The sequence below is a fragment of the Pseudoliparis swirei genome, chromosome 13, assembly GCF_029220125.1.
Source record: "Pseudoliparis swirei isolate HS2019 ecotype Mariana Trench chromosome 13, NWPU_hadal_v1, whole genome shotgun sequence".
NCBI lineage: Eukaryota > Metazoa > Chordata > Actinopteri > Perciformes > Liparidae > Pseudoliparis > Pseudoliparis swirei.
In genome coordinates, this window is record NC_079400.1 from 7,170,796 (window position 1) to 7,189,295 (window position 18,500).

The 18,500-nt window shown below is 40.7% G+C and overlaps 3 protein-coding genes across 3 annotated transcripts; 2 read left to right on the forward strand and 1 right to left on the reverse strand.

Moving 5' to 3' along the window:
* Positions 1-2,967: 2,967 nt before the first annotated feature.
* gch2 (GTP cyclohydrolase 2) lies at positions 2,968-5,902 on the forward strand. The gene is made up of 6 exons (XM_056429544.1): positions 2,968-3,431; positions 3,717-3,829; positions 4,074-4,129; positions 4,633-4,664; positions 4,793-4,877; positions 5,176-5,902. Exons 1-6 carry the CDS (start codon positions 3,191-3,193, stop codon positions 5,303-5,305), a joined length of 657 nt encoding a protein of 218 aa, XP_056285519.1. The 5' UTR covers positions 2,968-3,190; the 3' UTR covers positions 5,306-5,902.
* A 291-nt stretch (positions 5,903-6,193) lies between these two features.
* Positions 6,194-9,347, reverse strand: cript (cysteine-rich PDZ-binding protein). The gene is made up of 5 exons (XM_056430552.1): positions 9,229-9,347; positions 8,957-9,022; positions 8,006-8,060; positions 7,700-7,803; positions 6,194-7,132 (listed from the first exon to the last, which is right to left on the reverse strand). Exons 1-5 carry the CDS (start codon positions 9,242-9,244, stop codon positions 7,068-7,070), a joined length of 306 nt encoding a protein of 101 aa, XP_056286527.1. The 5' UTR covers positions 9,245-9,347; the 3' UTR covers positions 6,194-7,067.
* A 532-nt stretch (positions 9,348-9,879) lies between these two features.
* On the forward strand, positions 9,880-13,218 carry pigf (phosphatidylinositol glycan anchor biosynthesis, class F). Its single transcript, XM_056430024.1, has 5 exons — positions 9,880-10,222; positions 10,905-10,996; positions 11,330-11,446; positions 11,557-11,665; positions 12,846-13,218. Exons 1-5 carry the CDS (start codon positions 9,995-9,997, stop codon positions 12,957-12,959), a joined length of 660 nt encoding a protein of 219 aa, XP_056285999.1. The 5' UTR covers positions 9,880-9,994; the 3' UTR covers positions 12,960-13,218.
* The last annotated feature ends 5,282 nt before the right edge of the window (positions 13,219-18,500 follow it).

Here is an 18,500-nt window from a genome sequence, read left to right on the forward strand (position 1 = left end):
CGAGAATTGAGGCTTTTAAAATGGAACTTAAAAACAACATCTGGGATGAGGTGTATGCTGATGATCCTACTCAGGCCTGTGATATATTTTTGTTCACATATTTGGAGTTATACAATAAGAAATGTCCTATTAAACGCAGCATGGTAAAAGATAATTATATAGGAAAGCCATGGATGTCTAAAAGTCTCCAACGGGCATCCAAAAAGAAGAAAAATGTGAATGGAAATATAAGATATATAAGAATAAACGTACTTCATTATGAGATTACAGAAGAAGGAATACAATAAAATACTAGAGGATAGTAAAAAATAATATTCAAAGGACTTGTAAAGTAATCAATCATATTATCCGAAATAATGGCTGCAAATCTGAATTTCCATGTTCAATTCAGTTTATTTTGTATAGTCCAATATCACAAATTCCGAATTTGCCTCAAAGGGCTTTACAATCTGTACACATACGACATCCCTGTCCCAGGACCTCACATCGGATCAGGAACAACTTCCAAGAAATAGAAAAAAACTTTCACTGAGAAAAAGGGGAAGAAACCTTCACGTTACAACACATTCAATGAGTATGACAGAGTGTATGAATAGTTTGTCGTAGGCATTGACCACGCTCCAGACCTCCATGATCCATCCTACAAGCTCCTTAAGATATGATAGAGCATCACAATCAAGGCTTTGTAGGTTAGGAGAACATTTTTTAAATGTGATTCTTGATTTTACAGGCAGCCAGTGCAGAGCAGCTAATACAGGAGTCATGTGATCTCTTTTCTTAGTTTTAGTGAGTACACGAGCTGCAGCATTCTGGAACAACTTGAGGGAATTAAGAGATTTATTAGAGCAGCCTGATAATAAGGAGTTGCAGTAATCTAGTCTAGAAGTAACGAACGTGGGAACCAGTTTTTCTGTATCTTTTTGAGACAAGATATGCCTGATTTTTGAAATGTTACTGAGTTGAAAAAATTCAGTCCTTGAGATTTGCTTCACATGGGAGATAAAGGACAAGTCCTGATCAAAGATAACACTGAAATTCTTTACAGTGGTGTTGGATGCTAGGGCAATGCCGTCTACAGAAACCACATCACCAGATAATTGATCTCTGAGGTGCTCAGGGCCGAGTAAAATAACTTCAGTTTTGTCTGAGTTTAACATCAAGAAGTTGCAGGTCATCCATGTTTTTATGTCTTTAAGACTTGCTTGAATTTTAGTGAGCTGGTTGCTCTCCTCTGGTTTTATCGATCGATATAGTTGAGTATCATCTGCATAACAATGAAAGTTGATGGAGTGTTTCCTGATAATATTGCCCAAAGGAAGCATGTATAAGGTAAATAAAATTGGTCCAAGCACAGAACCTTGTGGAACTCCGTGATTAACATTGGTGGTTATCGAGGCGTCATCGTTTACAAATACAAATTGAGATCGATCTGATAAATAGGATTTAAATCAACTTAGTGCCGTGCCTGAAATGCCAATCGACTGCTCCAGTCTCTGTAACAGGATGTCATGGTCAATGATGTCGAATGCAGCACTAAGGTCTAACAAGACCAGGACAGAGAGGAGTCCTTTATCTGCTGCCATTAAGAGGTCATTTGTAATTTTCACCAGTGCTGTCTCGGTGCTGTGGTGTTTTCTAAATCCTGATTGAAATTTCTCAAATAAACTATTATGATGTAGAAAGTCGCACAACTGATTTGCGACCACTTTCTCAAGGATCTTGGAGAGGAAGGGGAGGTTAGAGATCGGTCTGTAGTTAGCCAACACCTCTGGATCCAGAGTGGGCTTCTTCAGGAGAGGTTTAATAACAGCCACTTTAAAGGAGTGTGGTACAGGGCCTGTTAACAAAGACACATTGATAATATCTAATAGAGAGCTGCCAATTAAAGGCAAAACGTCTTTAAGCAGCCTCGTCGGGATGGGGTCCAAGAGACAGGTAGACGTGTTAGAAGTAGAAACCGTTGAAGATAATTGGTCACCAGAAAGTTTTCTTTTCCAAGTTTCTTTAAGTAAGGTCAACAAAGTAAGCAGAAACTAGTTAAGCTTTCTATTTTTTTTAAGCAAGGTCGATCAATTACATTTTACAGTGTAGTTCTCCCTCTGCAATCATGGAGGTTCTAAAGATGCACCTCGAAGTGCTGAGAGCGAGGAAAACCCCACTTTATCCTTTCCAGAAGTATTTTCAGCAGCTGGAATAACCTCAAACCATGACAGGACTCTAGGAATGTTACGTATTCCTATGTGTTCATGGTTATTTAAGATAATCAAACGTTCTTGCCTTCAGCGTTTATGTCGCGCCTCATAAGGCTCGGTTATAACCACATTAATTAATGATATTTAACCATGGTTTTATTATCTTAATACATCAAATTAAATTATTAGGACTTCATGTTTCCAAGTGCAACCAGCTGCTGCTGTCAAATTCTTATATCGATGAAAACATTGTGAAAGAGAGATCATTAGATTCATAAATAACCATGACTTACAAACATGGTGTGGTGTTGGTCCTTCTTATATTGTTTTACATATACTTGTTATGTCTTTATCTCCTTCACTTATTGTTATACTTTTTATATTTTACCCTGTTCTGTACATTTAAAACAACAACAACAACAACAACAATACAGAGTGGCTGATTAACATAGCGGCATGATTTAATTCATTTATGAAGAAAATGATTGAGGTGTTGCTGCATTTCACAGTAGGCTACTATCTTTGGGGTTTTGAACTGTTGGTCAGACAAAGAAAAACATTTGTCTCCTTATGTTCTGGGAAACTGGGATGAAAATCATGTGTTTGTCAAATTGCAAACGACTAGTGGAACATCGATTTACATTGAAATTAGCGGTAAACTGCATCTCATCCATCTACCTCCATGGCTCAGCACACTGCTGGCAACGTACCAGGAAGTCAATTCAAGAGCAGTCAGAAGCCTCTCTGTCCAGGGTGCCACGGGTTGGGAGGGGGTTGACATGAAACCTGCTGACGAACAGACGTGTTGACGTTGGAGGCAACATGACAAATGATGTGCACGAGGCACCGGGTCGAGGCTTTATAAACGCGGTGACCACCGGGACCACGAGTAGCCGAACTCTCCAGACCTGCAGTGCATCTCAGCTCCAGGACTCATCGCATCTCTCTTACTCCTTTTTTCAGAGCTAGGAAAACTAAACAAACACAACAGCTCCGACATGAACGGCCACTGCAACGAGCTCATCATCGACTCCAAGAAGTCCGTCGTGCACCACAAGCACGAGACGTCCTGCAAAGAGGAGGAAGAGGACCTGTCCCGCCATGCGCTCGAGGCCGCCTACACCAGCATCCTGCGGGAGCTCGGGGAGGACACGAGCCGGCAGGGGCTGCTGCGCACGCCGCTGCGTGCAGCCAAGGCCATGCAGTTCCTCACCAAGGGCTACCACGAGAACATCGAGGGTGAGTCAACCTATCGGCACTGAATTAACCTTCATAGAAATTAGCAACACCAAAAATGTGTCAGGACAGCTGGTCAATTGCTAAATCTCCAGTACGTTTACAGTAGCAAGCAATTCATTAAAGAAAATGTTCCTTCTTCAAAAATGTAAAGATTTGATGTTTTTGGGGGATTTCTTAAAAGGGGACTTTTTCCCCCCACTCTTTTCGAACAGTTATCAGGTGACTCATTTGTTGAAAGTAGATGATATTTCCTTCAGCGTGCATATGTGTGTTTGTAACCCCCAGACATCTTAAACAATGCCATATTTGATGAAGAAGACCACAATGAGATGGTGATTGTGAAGAACATAGATGTGTTTTCACTGTGTGAACATCACCTGGTCCCCTTTTTTGGCAAGGTAAGGTAATGTGTGTGGGCGGAAGTGTTCATGCAAAGTGTTTCTGGGCTGAAAGCCAATATTAAGTCGTCATTCATTCATGTGTGTGATATAAAATTAGCATTTGATTTGTTAGTACAAAGCAAAGATCTGTAAAAGTCTTCTTTAGATTTTGCTTGTGTATCTATTATTGTAAATTGAGCATTTGAATTGCTAACATTCACCATTTTTTACTCTGATTATGTGACACTTGCTGTCTCTCCAGGTTCACATCGGATATATTCCCAACAAAAAAGTGGTGGGCCTGAGCAAACTGGCAAGGTAACGCACACACATCATACCCTCCCGCTGCAAATGTTGCTGTGTGTGTGTCTGCTGTTGTTGCCGGGTGAACGCGTTCTTCTGTTATTTCAGCTCATTGACTTGTAGGATTAAATCTAAGCCCAGTGACCAGCATCTCGTCCCCTTATCAGGCACACTCACAGTCTGAACTCTATCCGCTCTCCAGCCATGAGAAAATCCCTTCAGACCTGTGGGAATTGGCAGTTATTATCACAGCCTCTCTGTCTGTCTCCTTTCTCCCTTTGCTAAAATATCACACCATCTCTGATCATGTGAACCCAGAGTAACCGTAAAGACGGCACTGTTCCTTTTTTGTTCTTTTCTTGCACGACATAACATAGGGTGAATTATTTACAGATGAAGAGTCTGTGCAGTTGGATAGCCAGAGTAGAGAACGAGAGTCAGAAACTGTTGATCAAACGATTAATCGCTATTATGCCTGATCGTTAATCCTTTCTCTTCAATTTGCTTGTGCTCTGCAGGATTGTGGAGATCTTCAGTCGGAGGCTTCAAGGTAAGCGTCCAAATAAATATCCTAATGTGCAATAATTAACAGTCCTTTTCTCCTAGTTTACACAATAAGTTGCATTGCAATCTGGCATCATCATGTTCACATATGCCCCAATGTGTTGCCTCTTTCAGTTCAGGAGCGTCTAACCAAGCAGATTGCCACAGGAATAGCAAAGGCTCTGGAGCCCAAAGGTGTAGCTGTGATAATTGAAGCAACGTAAGTACACTCTGGTACAGTGCATCAAATGGTGACATTTACGTTTTAACTGCACAGTCCCCTTTAAATGAAGATAATGATATATGTATACACACAACTCAATTTCATTATCATCATTTGTATAGTTTAAAGCTGCTCTACTACCACACAGGCACATTTATAAAGACCTGTGTTTAAAAATTCCCCTTTTTCAACATTCGCCGCTTTCCTTTGACAACTTTCCTCAAAACACGTCAAAAGCTGCAGATGCAAATCTGATGTGACATTTGTGTGTGTATGTGTCTGTGTCTGTTTGCAGGCACATGTGTATGGTCATGCGTGGTGTGCAGAAGACGAACAGCCGCACAGTGACGAGCACCATGTTGGGAGTTTACCTGGACGACCCCAAAACTAGGGAGGAGTTCCTGACTCTGTCCCAAGGGGTCTAACTGATGTCATTCCCTCCAATGTCTTTGTGGCACACGCAGTAGATCTGCACCTGACACATACAAATCAAGAGTAGGGAACCAAGCTGCCGTTTGATGCAGGATCCAAGCAACTTATGGAGCTCACCTCAGTGATGCCTGCTAGATGTTAGTCCTGCAGCAGAAATCCATCACTGTGAATTTAACAGGAAATATAAGACTCCAATTCTTGGTGCCTTTAGTAGATATTTTATATGTAACATCTAAAATTGCGATTTTGTTGTAATTAAGAATGAAACCAGATGTTGGCATCCCTCAAAACCGAAGAGTTTCTCTTTTTTACAATGTGAATGTCCTTGGTGCGTTTGCAGTGGATCTCTCGCCGTTCCTTGCTTTATTATACTGTTTAAATATACTTTAAGTTCTACTTTATTTTACAATCCACAGATGTTCATAATTTCATTAACTATGTGTCATTACTAAAGCCTTTGTAAAGTATCACATTTGAGAAGTGAATTATTATCTCTGTAGTCCAGAGTAGAGTACGTTATGGATTGAATAGATCTTTGCCTTTATTGATGACCAATGTTAAAATAAATAAAATAACTTTTAAAATGTGAACGTTGTCAGCCTTACTTTGTGTATGTTCAGTCGTTATAGCAGTCATGAAAACATGTCAGTGTGTTATGTTTGTTTCATTAATGACATTACAAAAAAATGCTTTCTCAATGTTAGACTACAAACTTATATATTTTGAGTAAGCAGCGTGTAAGTGAAAACATAAAATGTACTAAACATGAGATCTGTAGGGATGGCTGTCACAGCTATAAACTGCGGTATTATACTGATGTCCCTGAATGCCCCACAAGACAGAACAACAGGAGCATAAGGAAAGCGATACAACACAAAAACTAGAAGATCCACATATTTATACAACCAGTTGGAGTCACTTGTAATACAAGTAGTTTTAGAAGGTTATTCCGACTCATTTGCTACATCCCATCATTACCTACTGTATACTACATGTATTAGCTAGAGACTCATGTTATTTTATGCAGTGGTACAACAACATTAAGTCATAAACGGACAGGTGTATGCACATGTGGCTGCAGGCCTGAGGGAGAGCAAGGCCTTCAGATATCAAAAGGAGTCTGTCGTCAGACAACCTGTGAACTGCAACCTTTATCGCCAACAGCAATGAAGGAGGGAAGGAGGGGTCACACCTGGCAGCACAGTGTGCAGTTTCCAAATATGATTATGTAAGAGTAAACCAATTATTACAGGCATACAGGAGAAATATGAGTATGTTGTGCAAAAGAGGCTAAATCTGTACCCTTTATGGCATCAGACAGGGGTAAAATATAATCGTGTGACGTGTTCTTCTTATCGAATGTTTTAATTCACTTAAAAACGCAACACGTGATATATTACGTACAGAAAATAACTTTTTAGAGACAACAAAGAATCAAAGGCTAAGTATTGAATTTAAAATACACAAACAGATCTAGAAGCCTGGACTTGAGAAACAGGTGATGACAGGTGGTGTATTTAGATACGACAGTGATTCCCCGTGTTCGGCCACTGTAATAACTCCGGGGACATCATATGATATTCCGTAATAAGAGGGAAAAGCCAGCTCAAAATCTCTCTTTTACAAAGGTCAGAAAAATAGCACAAAAGAGTTACAGCTGAAGATTGAACAGGACATTGTGGAACGATGACAAACATAAACATCCATCTCACATCTGTTATTCACTCGTAGAACTGTTCAGTGATCGTCACGCTGTCACACTGATGTCTGTTTGTAGTTCTTGATGTCCAAAACTTTCCTTCCACACATTGCACAGATTCCTAGAGACAAGAAAATGAGGAAAGAAATAAAGAAACAAATATCAGTTTCGAGGAAAAAGCAATATCGGTAGCAGGCTCTGCACTTGTTGTCAACCTTGCTTGTATTGTGTAAGTCTACAAACAGATTTTTGGGGATTAGCGGAAACTAGCTGCAAATACAACATTGAAATAATATTAGTTTATTAAATTGTAATGTCAAAAATGTTAGCAAATACAGCAGACACAGAGCAACTTAGGCATTCATTTAGAGCTGTATTGTGTTTACTTGATGACTAAGTGTCAGAACCTGGCCAAATACACCCAACACGTTCTACAGAAACATACAAGAACACATGGCTTCTTTTTTGTGTGCAATTTAGGTTACCCAACCATTCAAAGTGATCGGTTTGGTACAGATGTGTTCAGACTCAAAATAGTTATTCTTGGTGAAGAATAGTGTGGAGTTGTTTCTATAGGTAAGCTCCACTAGCCTTGGTCAGACAATGTTTTTTGCCTCATAGAATCTGTGAAAAATCTCCAACTTTGTTATTTCTGTTCAGAAGAAGTCCAGTGGGAGTGAGTTTATACCTTTCTTGTATGCACAGCCCTGACAGTAATGCGACCCAGACTGATGAACTGAGCTCTTGCAGATCCTGCAGGTAGCAAAGCCCGTCTTGCTGTATGGGTCAAACCTGAGGGAGACACAATTAAGAAATAGCTAAAGAGGCACCAATATGTGTTGTATTAATGCTAGTGGTAGAGGTAAGGGAATACATGACTATGATAAATGTTAATGTGTAACAATTGGATTGAGTCAATAAAAATACTTTTGTGTGACTTCCTGGAATTAAAAACAGAGAAAGGATGGAAGTCAGACTTTAGCGAGTTACTCACCTGGCTTTCTTAGATGTCAGGAGCTTGTTTTCATTTAGCTTACGCCCACCACCCTCTGAAAAGGAAAGAAACGCAGAAGGAACTCAATTAATCACCATCATCTAAGTCAGATGTTAACAGCCGTGGGGTCTGGGGTCCTGGACTGGCTGGATAATATAAACTATTTGAAGATGTCACACAGATTAATGGCATCACTGGCAGCCCAAAAACTGCCTCTCATACATTTTACAAAGCCTGTCACAAAGTTGATGTATTTAAATGGGTGTGAAAAGCCTATGGAAATCTAAACAAGTAAACAAACCATAATCAGTCCATTTCTGTAACTAGAACGGGCACTCGGTAGAGCGCATATCACAAGATTGGGCATTGAATTATGAACATGTTGGCATTAGTTGCATGCCAATTGACCGTGCTATGGTAAAAAGAAGATTTTGACCTTTTCATGACCTTGACCTTTGACCCGATCGATCCCAAAGTCTAATCAAATGGTCCCCGGATAATAACCAATCATCCCACCAAATTTCATGCGATTCAAGAAGATGTTGACCTTTTTCATGACCTTGACCTTTGACCCGATCAATCCCAAAATCTAATCAAATAGTCCCCGGATAATAACCAATCATCCCACCAAATTTCATGCGATTCGGTTCAATACTTTTTGAGTTTTGCGAATAACACGCATACAAATAAATAAATAAATACACGGCGATCAAAACATTACCTTCCGCATTTTCAATGCGAAGGTAATTACGTTTTACAGATTAAAGACAGTCGCTCCAGTTGTATGTGCAACGTGTTTAAGTATATTTTTGAGAGCTTAATGAGTAACAAAAAAATATATTGTGCACCTGCATACATAAATAAGTATATTAAAGCCTAAAGCTGATCACATCAGAGAGTGAAGAGGCCATAGTAACAGACAAACACACAGAATCCGTGTGCTCTGTTTACCTGTTGTATTCCGTGCCCCATCCTTCCACGTGTCAGGTGTGATGACTTTACCAAGCTTCGTCTCACCTGAAATAACGAGCGACACACAGTTTGAAGAGAAGATAGCATGTCTCACGTGCAGGGTCGGTGCTCATAGACCAAAACAACAAGGAGGACAGCAATGACAACAGTTAGCTAGCAAGTTAGCTTTCGAAAGATCTCAAGACTTCGCTAAAAGCACAACAATAAGTTCGATTAAAAGATAGACAGCATATTAAAAGTGCGATACGTACACTTGTCACAAACCATGTTCTCTCTGTTTGATTAAAAATCGATGCGGTTGGTCAAGATCAAATTTAATGTTAGCTAAATGTTAGCTCGCTCGCTCAACATTTGTACATTTCCGGTCGTTTCTACGTCCTTCGTACTTGCAACAGCTTGATAAGTCAAAACTGTGACAATCTCAAATGTCATTGGCTGATACTGCCGTCCATCACATACAATTCAGTAGAACGTCACTCCCCCTGAATCCCACTGCTCTTCGTGGCAATAACCACAGAGACGATTGGTTAAGGTGAGGCAAAGGCGTCAAGTAGATATAATACAGGGTAGCCTATTGGTCAGGACTTCAGACCCTAACGAATCAGGCTAAGTGTAACTTAGCGAGCGTGGACGGCTGGCCAATCAGGGCGGGGCTTGCAAAGATGAGCAGCATAAACAAAATAAAGTACAAATACTGTCTCTTGGACAGCATGAGCAACAACGCGTGTTTAATGTGTATAGGTATTTCAATTGTATTGTGTCAAATATTGTCATTAAAATTATTCTCGTTCTGTTTCATTTCAAGCTTGCATATCGCGAGCGATACTACTTGGCTTTTATTGTGAAATGCAAGCGGAAGTCTTTGTTACTCCATGTTTACGGAAGTGCAGGTTAAGAAACTCAGCCATGGATTAAACCCACTCTGTACATCTGCGGCTAAATGAATATTTAAAAGTATTTAATTTGAAGTCTGTCTTTTGTCTTCGTCTCCTGTCGGAGATCGTTCCGTTCTTCATTATGTGGGACCATGAAATCAGAGCCATGGCGTCCACTCACGCCATTATCGCCGCCTCGGTGTTCATGGCGACCGTTCTACCTGCGGCGCTCGTGCCCGGCTTCTCGGTGTACAGCACTCACCTGCTGTGGCTCTACTCGGTGTCCGGGGCGGTCACCGTGGTCAGTATCGCCGTCTTCTGGCTGCTCGGCATCACACCGCCCACCAAGAAGCACACCGTGGGATACAAGGTGCATACTCTCTCCATTGTGACCGTTGTGTTCAAGTAAAACTACCGAGACATGACAAGTACGAGTAGCGTTACTGCAGTATTAATGCCAACATGTACTTTGAGTATGGCAAGTGGAAGTACTGACTGCTGTAGCATATCTATTGAATTAAGAGTGTAAATACCGATTCATTATTGTGTAAGTAGCATTTAATGTTGTAGCTGGTTTATGTTTAGTTGTTATTACTTGTATACAGTTTAGCTGTTTAATTTACCAGTTCTCAACCTCTTGGGGGTAGGCCCTCTCTTAAAGTTCACAAGTGTATTTGTATGATACCTTTAAACAACAATTACAAGTGTATAACATAGAACATAAGGCATGAAGAAAAAAATACGCAAGGCAATCTAAAAAGACACATACATTGAATGTAAAAGATAAAAGTAGAAGATACAAATAAGCTAAAATAGAATGAAACAGACCAAACAGGAGGACAGAATCCCAGCGCGTTGTGTATGATATGAACAAGCCCTGCTTATAAAGAACTGAGACTGCTCTATATGAACTTTTCAGGCCAAAGAAACATGTATACTATTGAAACAAAGGCTCTAGCTTTTACTCTTTGACTTTGAAGTAATGTAAACTTTGTCTTTTTCCATTATTTGTTTCCTATTTTACAACCGTCTTTGCCCACTTCTGTCTGCAGCTGTCGAGGTTGTTTCGTTCCTGCCTGTACTTCTTCCTGTCGTGCCTTTTCTTCCACGCTGTGGTTGTTCTCTATGGAGCTCCGCTGATTGAGTGAGTATCTGCTGATGCTCATGTAAAACCTGTATGTTGACAGATACACCGACAAAACAGGTGTTAGTCGGTAATGCAACTGGAAATGTCTCACCTGGAAATGAATGGTTGAAAAACAAACCAGTTTTTGTATTTTAGCTGAGTATTTGCACACGCTCAGGCTCTATGTATTTTTAAATGCATTAAGCTTTAAACTCTGTTATTATTCACTCCTGAAAATACTGGTATTCTTTGCTCCGGTGCATTTACACAGGTTCTGTTTGGGTCACTAGATATCTCACGTCCGTCAGCGGTACTCTGAGCCTCTAATCTCTCCTACTGTACGTGTTTCAGATGCGCCTTTGATACATTCTCCCTTGCTGTGCTGCTGACCTCTTTAACCACCCTGAGGTGTCTCTGTGTCCTCGGCCCCAACGTCCAGGCCTGGATACGAGTATTCAGCCGGCACGGGTGAGCCTAAAATCTATTTGTTCTTCCTGCAATGTGTTTTTTGTGCTTATCTTGAGTCTCTAAATTGAAGATACTAACTTGTCGTTGCTTGACTCTGTCTCCGTCTCCAGAGCGATGTCTGTGTGGGACACCTGTCTACAGATTACAGTGGCCTGCACATTGGTAGGAGCCTGGGTGGGAGCCTTTCCTATACCTCTGGACTGGGACATGCCGTGGCAGGTCAGCACACAATAAAACCCTCTCATGAATATAATGTATTCTGTCAGATCTTTACTCTAAAACTGGATGTCATGCAAGAGATATTTGTTACATTTTTATCCTAGAGTCCCTTTTTTCCTTTTTACGAGTGTTTTAACTGCACACATTTATGGTAAATCACTTGTTTCAGCTTGATGAATGCCAGCTGTTCATGAGAGGATGCACGTTTATGAGATTTCATCATTGGCATAATAGATGCCCCATACTTTGATATTGTTCTGCACTGTTTGTGGAGAAGTTTTGTTCACAAAAGTAGCACCAAAAAATAAAACCGTGGACTCAAACACCTCGAAAATATAAGTTGTCAAAACTGCAGAGTGTCTGAAATTAAGAGGGAATGATTTGATAACTTTCTCAAGCACAGAGATATTAGACAAGAGGAGAGAATATTTATATTTGCCAAATATGCAAGATCTGAAAATTATCATAAATCAGTTATTTGATAGTAGTTGATTTTGATATTTAAACTATATTAATTTAGATAAGAACGAACACAAAGACATATTTATGTTACATGGAAACAAATATAAAAATTATATATTTAAGTGTTTTGCTGGAATTACTAAACCATTCATGCCTCAGTAAATCCATCACTATGTATTTCATCTTCTCAAAGACACAAACCAACTCTCATAGTAGTTTCTTTGTTTCTAAATATCCATAACACAACTTTTACACTTACGGATGTATTTTTAGATATTTCTTTTGCCATCTATCTGGTTTGACCTCCTCTAGCATACAGCAGTTTCCTCTTTTATCAAACAGCCAGTAGTTTCCTTTCATCATCAAACAGTATTACATTAAATTAACATTCAAAGCGGTAGTCAGTAAATCCCTCTCTTTATTTAGGTAATTCGATTTTTATTTTTACTTTTTGATGGTAAAGATTTAAATAATAATTGCAAAGGGAGTTCTCTGCAAAATGATCAGAGGAAAATGCAAATCAGAGACTGGTAATTGTAGCGTAAATCAGAATGACAATGCTGTACTGCTGTTCTTTTCCTTTTAGAGATTCCTCTTTAAATATAGCATTCCAAGTGGAAACATGCTTGTAGGGGGAAAAAGACAACGTTCTCTAATCGCTCGGCTCCTCTTGATCTATGAGTGCAAAGCTTGGACTCACTTGTCTCCCTTCTTGTAGGTTTGGCCTGTGTCCTGCAGCCTGGGCGCTACCATCGGCTTCCTGACCGGCCTTGTTGCAGCTCCTGCGTGGATCCACTATCATCGCAAACAGCTCACGTACAAGTGCAAGTGATGGAGAGACGCATTCCTGTGTTTGTGGCCACGAGGGTGTTTCTCGTATTCCTGCTGTATTTCTTTAACTTTGTACTGATTATTTATTGGGAGCATTCACTCCTCTTGCTGCCTGTTTGAAAGAGAGTTTTGTAATAACACAAGACGTTATGAGCAGGATGTGCGCATGGAGGCTGAATATGTTCTCTGAAGAGTATTGACATGAATGAAGCAATACTTCTCTCCTCCTGGAATTTTGGGAATAAAAGGTTAGAAATGTTCTCGTGGGTCATTTGAGTGATTGAATGCTCGAACCTGTAGGTGGTGCTGTTGTGTCTGTGTGTGTGTGTGTGTGTGTGTGTGTGTGTGATACACAGAAATCAATATTATGTTTGGGTGGGCATTTATTTGAAGACTCGTGACGGAAAGTTAAACACAAAGTGTAAACTCACGACACACACACACAAGCTGCAGCCGTTCTGCACCTCCGAGCTGTCGACTGATGAATACTGTTTCTTTTTAAACAACCATTAATCTTGCTCCAATCTTGCTATTTCAACACTCTCCTCTCGGTCTCATTCCAGCTTTCACATCCTCAGGGCACCGTTATCGATTCACTTTCACTTTAGGGGCATTAATTTTCCTCCTTTAATGCTGCCCACATCTCTTATTCTCCCCTCGTAGCCTGGTAAACCCAATAAAACGTACATTGTCTGCATCACGGTGTTGAACTGTAAAGTACATGAGGGAAGTTGTTTGCAGACAGATGTTTGTAATACATTACAACTCAAGTAGTTACATGCAGGAAAAAATATCGTTGCCGTGCGAGTGGGATCGGTGGACATTTTCTGGACAGAGCCAGAGGGCAGAGCTGTCCACTCACCCTGCATCTGAACTCTTAGATAAGGTTGCAGGAGAAAGAATCAGGAGGGAAAGAAAAGAGGGCAAGAGAGAATGTCAAATTAAATAGCCCACATGCATGTATGACACCAATCAGCACACCTTTTTTCATCTAAACTCCTGCTGCTATGTCCATTACCCTGGTTCTCTGGTCCCCCCCCCCCACCTCCTCCTCCAGAAGGCCCTCGGAGAGCAGACGGTGTGATCGAAGTGATTTCACCTCCAACCGGCTCGTGGCGCGTGTCCTCACACTGGGCACGTCACATCTGGTGATTTTTGAAGTGTGCTTAGTGTTTTGTCCCTCGAGCGTTCCTTCTACGTGTTCTCCATTCGTTTTGAGTGCGTACGTCTGTGCGGAGTTGCTTTGTTGGTGTGCTCGGCTCTCCTCGTGGCGCTCTCATCCGCGAGACGAGGAGAAGGCCATTCGCTGCGACACAAAAGAAACTGCTCCACAAAATACTCTCCCCGTTTGTTCTCGGGCTGTGCTATTGTGCCACGGCTTTGTGAGGAGAGGTAATTTGTCAACCCCCACTCTCCCCCCAGCCTTTCCTGCAAGGCTGCTGCTGTCGGCACACTTTTGCTGTTTGCAGAGCTGAAATGTTTCTGCACAGGGATATGTTTTGAATTAAGATGCATCCTCTGCTCTCTGTGGTGTATCCCTTAACATGAAATGTGGATAATTAATATTAGGGGGAGCATGAAATCGGCTGCAGGGAACACAACAAGAAAGAAAGAAACATCTGGCTGTGCAGCTGTGATTTTGGTTTGGTCTTGAATTTGTGAAGAAACCTTTTTTTTTTTGTGTGCATACCTTCCACGGTTATCATAAAACCCCAAAATGGAGAATGCTCTTTATTTATTTATAACATTTGCTCCTAAATTGGAGGGAAAAATAGTGTTTTTAAACACACAAATGAGCAAATATCATTCCCAGCCCACCCAAGAAAGAAAGTAAAAGTGAATTAAAGGCCAAAATAAGTAATACTAGAACAAAATCTCCTACATCTAGAAATCCGATGTGATCTGTGTGCCTTCACTTCGTTTTGTTTTTGCGTCCATTTCCTTCTTGAAGAAATACAGTTTCAGTTTTTTATACTTTTTCAACTTTGCCTCCCTCATCTTGATGCAGTGTCTCATTTTCTGTCCAATCATCACTGCTGTCTGGGAGCAGGAGCCTCATAATACCTGACAGTCTCCTAAAGTTGGAGTCAAATATAAAGTTATGAACAAACTGCAGATCTTTAACGTTCACAAAATACAGGATTTTCTTCCAGAATGTTGCATGTAGTTCCATTATCTTCCACATTTTTTTCCTATTTTAAATGTTTAATTTAAGTCAGAAAATGCCCCAAATTATTATGCTTAAAGGGACATGGTGAAGGATTTGGAGGGAAATATCGGTGACATTGCAAATTGCAAATTGCATACCCCTCCGGTCAATCCTCCTTTTCCAAGAGCTGTTGGCCTCAATGTACAAATCTGACGCTAATAAGATTACTTAAAGTAACACATGAACGTCATTTTTATGCTTGAATAAGATGGCATAATTGTACACACACTGACTTTATATTCATTCATTTCAAGAAGGGATTATAGCCGGAAGGTCAAACCGAATAGACGCGTGTTGCAACGCGCCATCGGTTTCATCATGTTGTAACTCTGTAATGATTCCTTCTGGTCACATGACATCTATTGCTTCTGTCCATTCTGGAGAGAGGGATCCTCCTCTGTTGCTCTCCTGAAGGTTTCTTCCCTTTTTTTTCCCAGTTCAAGTTTTTTTAAAATATTTTGGGAGTTGTTCCTGATCCGATGTGAGGTCCTGGGATGTCGTATGTGTACAGATTGTAAAACCATTTAAGGCCAAATTTATAATTTGTGATATTGAGCTTTACAAAATAAAACCAAATTGAATCATATTCTCATCTGGTGATGCTGATAGCTGTAAAAAGGGATTGCGTTTTTATTATTAGCTCTTGACATGTCACACCCATCCTCCACATAACAACCTTCTCCTCACACTCACCCAACCCCCTCTCACACCTCACTTGCTTCCTGTTTTTGTCTCTCTCTCCCCCCACACCTCCTGTTTCCTGTGTGCCCCCCCCCCCCCCCCCACAGCTTTATTAACAACCGGAGTGCTGGGTTATGGTTGGTAAACATGTTATTGCAGAGCTATCGGGTCTCCGGTGAGGGAGCCACGACAAAAGGATTCATTGTGACTGAAGTGGGCTGTTATGACGCAAGAGGGATGGGGAAGACATGAGGGTGGATTTAAGAGGATCTTGAAGGGTTTCTTGATGAAAGGCAGGTACGAAGTTTATTATCGTGTAAAGTTCACGTCATCTCATGCGAGGCTTCACTTTGATCCAGACTGAAATATCACATCGTCTATTTGATGGGTTTTCACTAAATCTCGTGCAGACATGCGATACCGCCGGAGGACGAATAATCCTGATGTTGGGGACCTTTAAGCTTTCCAGTGCCATCAGCAGAGTGACCTTTGTGGCTTCGACTGAAATGTCTTGACAAATATTGCAGTTTGCAAAAGCATGACATTTTCCCCGCGGTATGAATTGTAAACCTTTTTGCTGATCCGCTGACATTTCATCCATCCCCACTCAATAGGAAATATTATAATTCATGTCAGATGTCCAATACGGTGCTCGATGTCCAAACAACGACACAACTATTGGCATTCCCATCAGCCTCAGCTGTACTTTGTGTTACGTGCTAATCAGCAAATGTTTAGCATACTAAAAACATGAGAAACATTATATTGTTTATAACAGAGAACAACCATAATACAGCCTATATATTTTATTGTGAAATACTAGATACCTGCAGCTCTTTTGGCCTCCAACACCAATACATATACAACTGTCTCTGAAATTGTTCTTTTGTTAAAGTGGTTGAAATTCCTCATTGAAGCCGTGACACGAGGGTCACGAGTAGAGATAGATCAAGATACAGCCTCAGTCTTCAGGATCAAACGTCGTACACGGTGCGACTGTGTCACTGTGTTTCGACTTTTTCTCGTCGTACAGAAAATATCAAGAGTAATTTACTCTCAAAGTTAGCTTCCCTCGTGCGTGAGCCACGTTTCCATGGTTACACTCATAGTCCAGGCAATCTAGCCAATTTTACCATAAAAAATGGAAATAAGTGCAACAGAATTTATTTTTTTTGTCTTCTCTTCTATGACGTTGAATAACATATATAATAAAAAATCTCTTAAATGAAAAAAAAAAAAAAAAAAAAAAAAAAGAAAAATGCTGCCAATATATATAAATACATAATGTCTCATTTCTCATATTTTGAACATTTTTTAACATTTTTGGACATGATGTAATGGTCATGGAAAAAAATCAAATATAGCCACACAAATCCATTTCTTAACATATATATGTGCACTGATATATGATTTTTTAATTAAATTGTATACTATATAAATCAAAAGGTAGGTATATTTTGTTTTTTTAACTAACTTGAACTTTTTTAAAACATACTCATCAACATAAATTCTCGTCATCATATGCATTTGACAAATCTGGTAACTGAGTTGGTACAGCTTACACCACGGCATTCTCTGCACATTTTGTGCAGCAGGCATATTTTTTTTTACATGTGTGCGGATGGTACAGTCCTTTTACAGCTATGACAGTTGGCGGGCCAGTTCTCTGATGGCGCGCTGGTTGGTCGATCTGTGATTGATAATATATCCGTCAACAACGTTCATCCATATCCCTCCTGGGCTCATATCGATGGGCATCTTCAGAGGTTGGTGGTAGACTTTGGGATTCCATGCGGGTGACTTTTAAAACCTTGTCACAGAACCGCCGTATATAAGCCCATCTATCTCTTTCTTCTCGGCCACCATAGACAAGGTCATTCTCGATTATCTTGAGTGCCACGCCCTCCGAGACCAAACAGGCGACAGGTAGTATTACAGCCTGAAATGCGTGGAAAGCGACGACAGTAGGTGATCACAAAGTTTAGGAGATTGTTTCAGCTCCGTGCCATGAACAACATGTGTGCGTCATTTTGACATGGTGCAGTCCTGATCAGTACAGTGTCTTTTGTTTAACAATTAACGCAATGCCGTCGCGTTGCCTAGTCTCTCTTCAGCCAGTTCCATCCAGCTTGTCGCTTGATAATGGATAAATCTTCTTTCTTTGATTTAATCATTATAGTGTCTTGTCACACCAGCACAAGCCCTGTTCATCTCAGTTGTGTAGCATCTTTAGTTGCGGACTCATCTTTGTACCCATAAAGACAACGACAGCAGCTCCATACGTGTGACATACAACGGACATTTGACACACACTGTCAGATGCCATCTAGTACATACTGGACATTTGCATTGGGTTCTCGTCTGGCCTTCATAAACTCCTGATTGCCTGCAGGGGTGCAGCTAATTCAAACAGTGCAGGTGGATGAAACATCTTCTGAACGCTGTCCTATAGTTATTATATAGACAAGTGCAGGCTGCAGACATCATCCGCTCGGCCCGAGGATTATTGGCCCATCCTGGACACTCCTGTTCGAGTCCCTCCTCTGGAAGGAGGCTGCGGTCCATCAGGACAAAGACCTCCTGCCACACCAAAACTTTTTTCGTCGGCAGTTGGGCTCATAAATGGAGCCCGGTCCCCACTGACTGACTCTG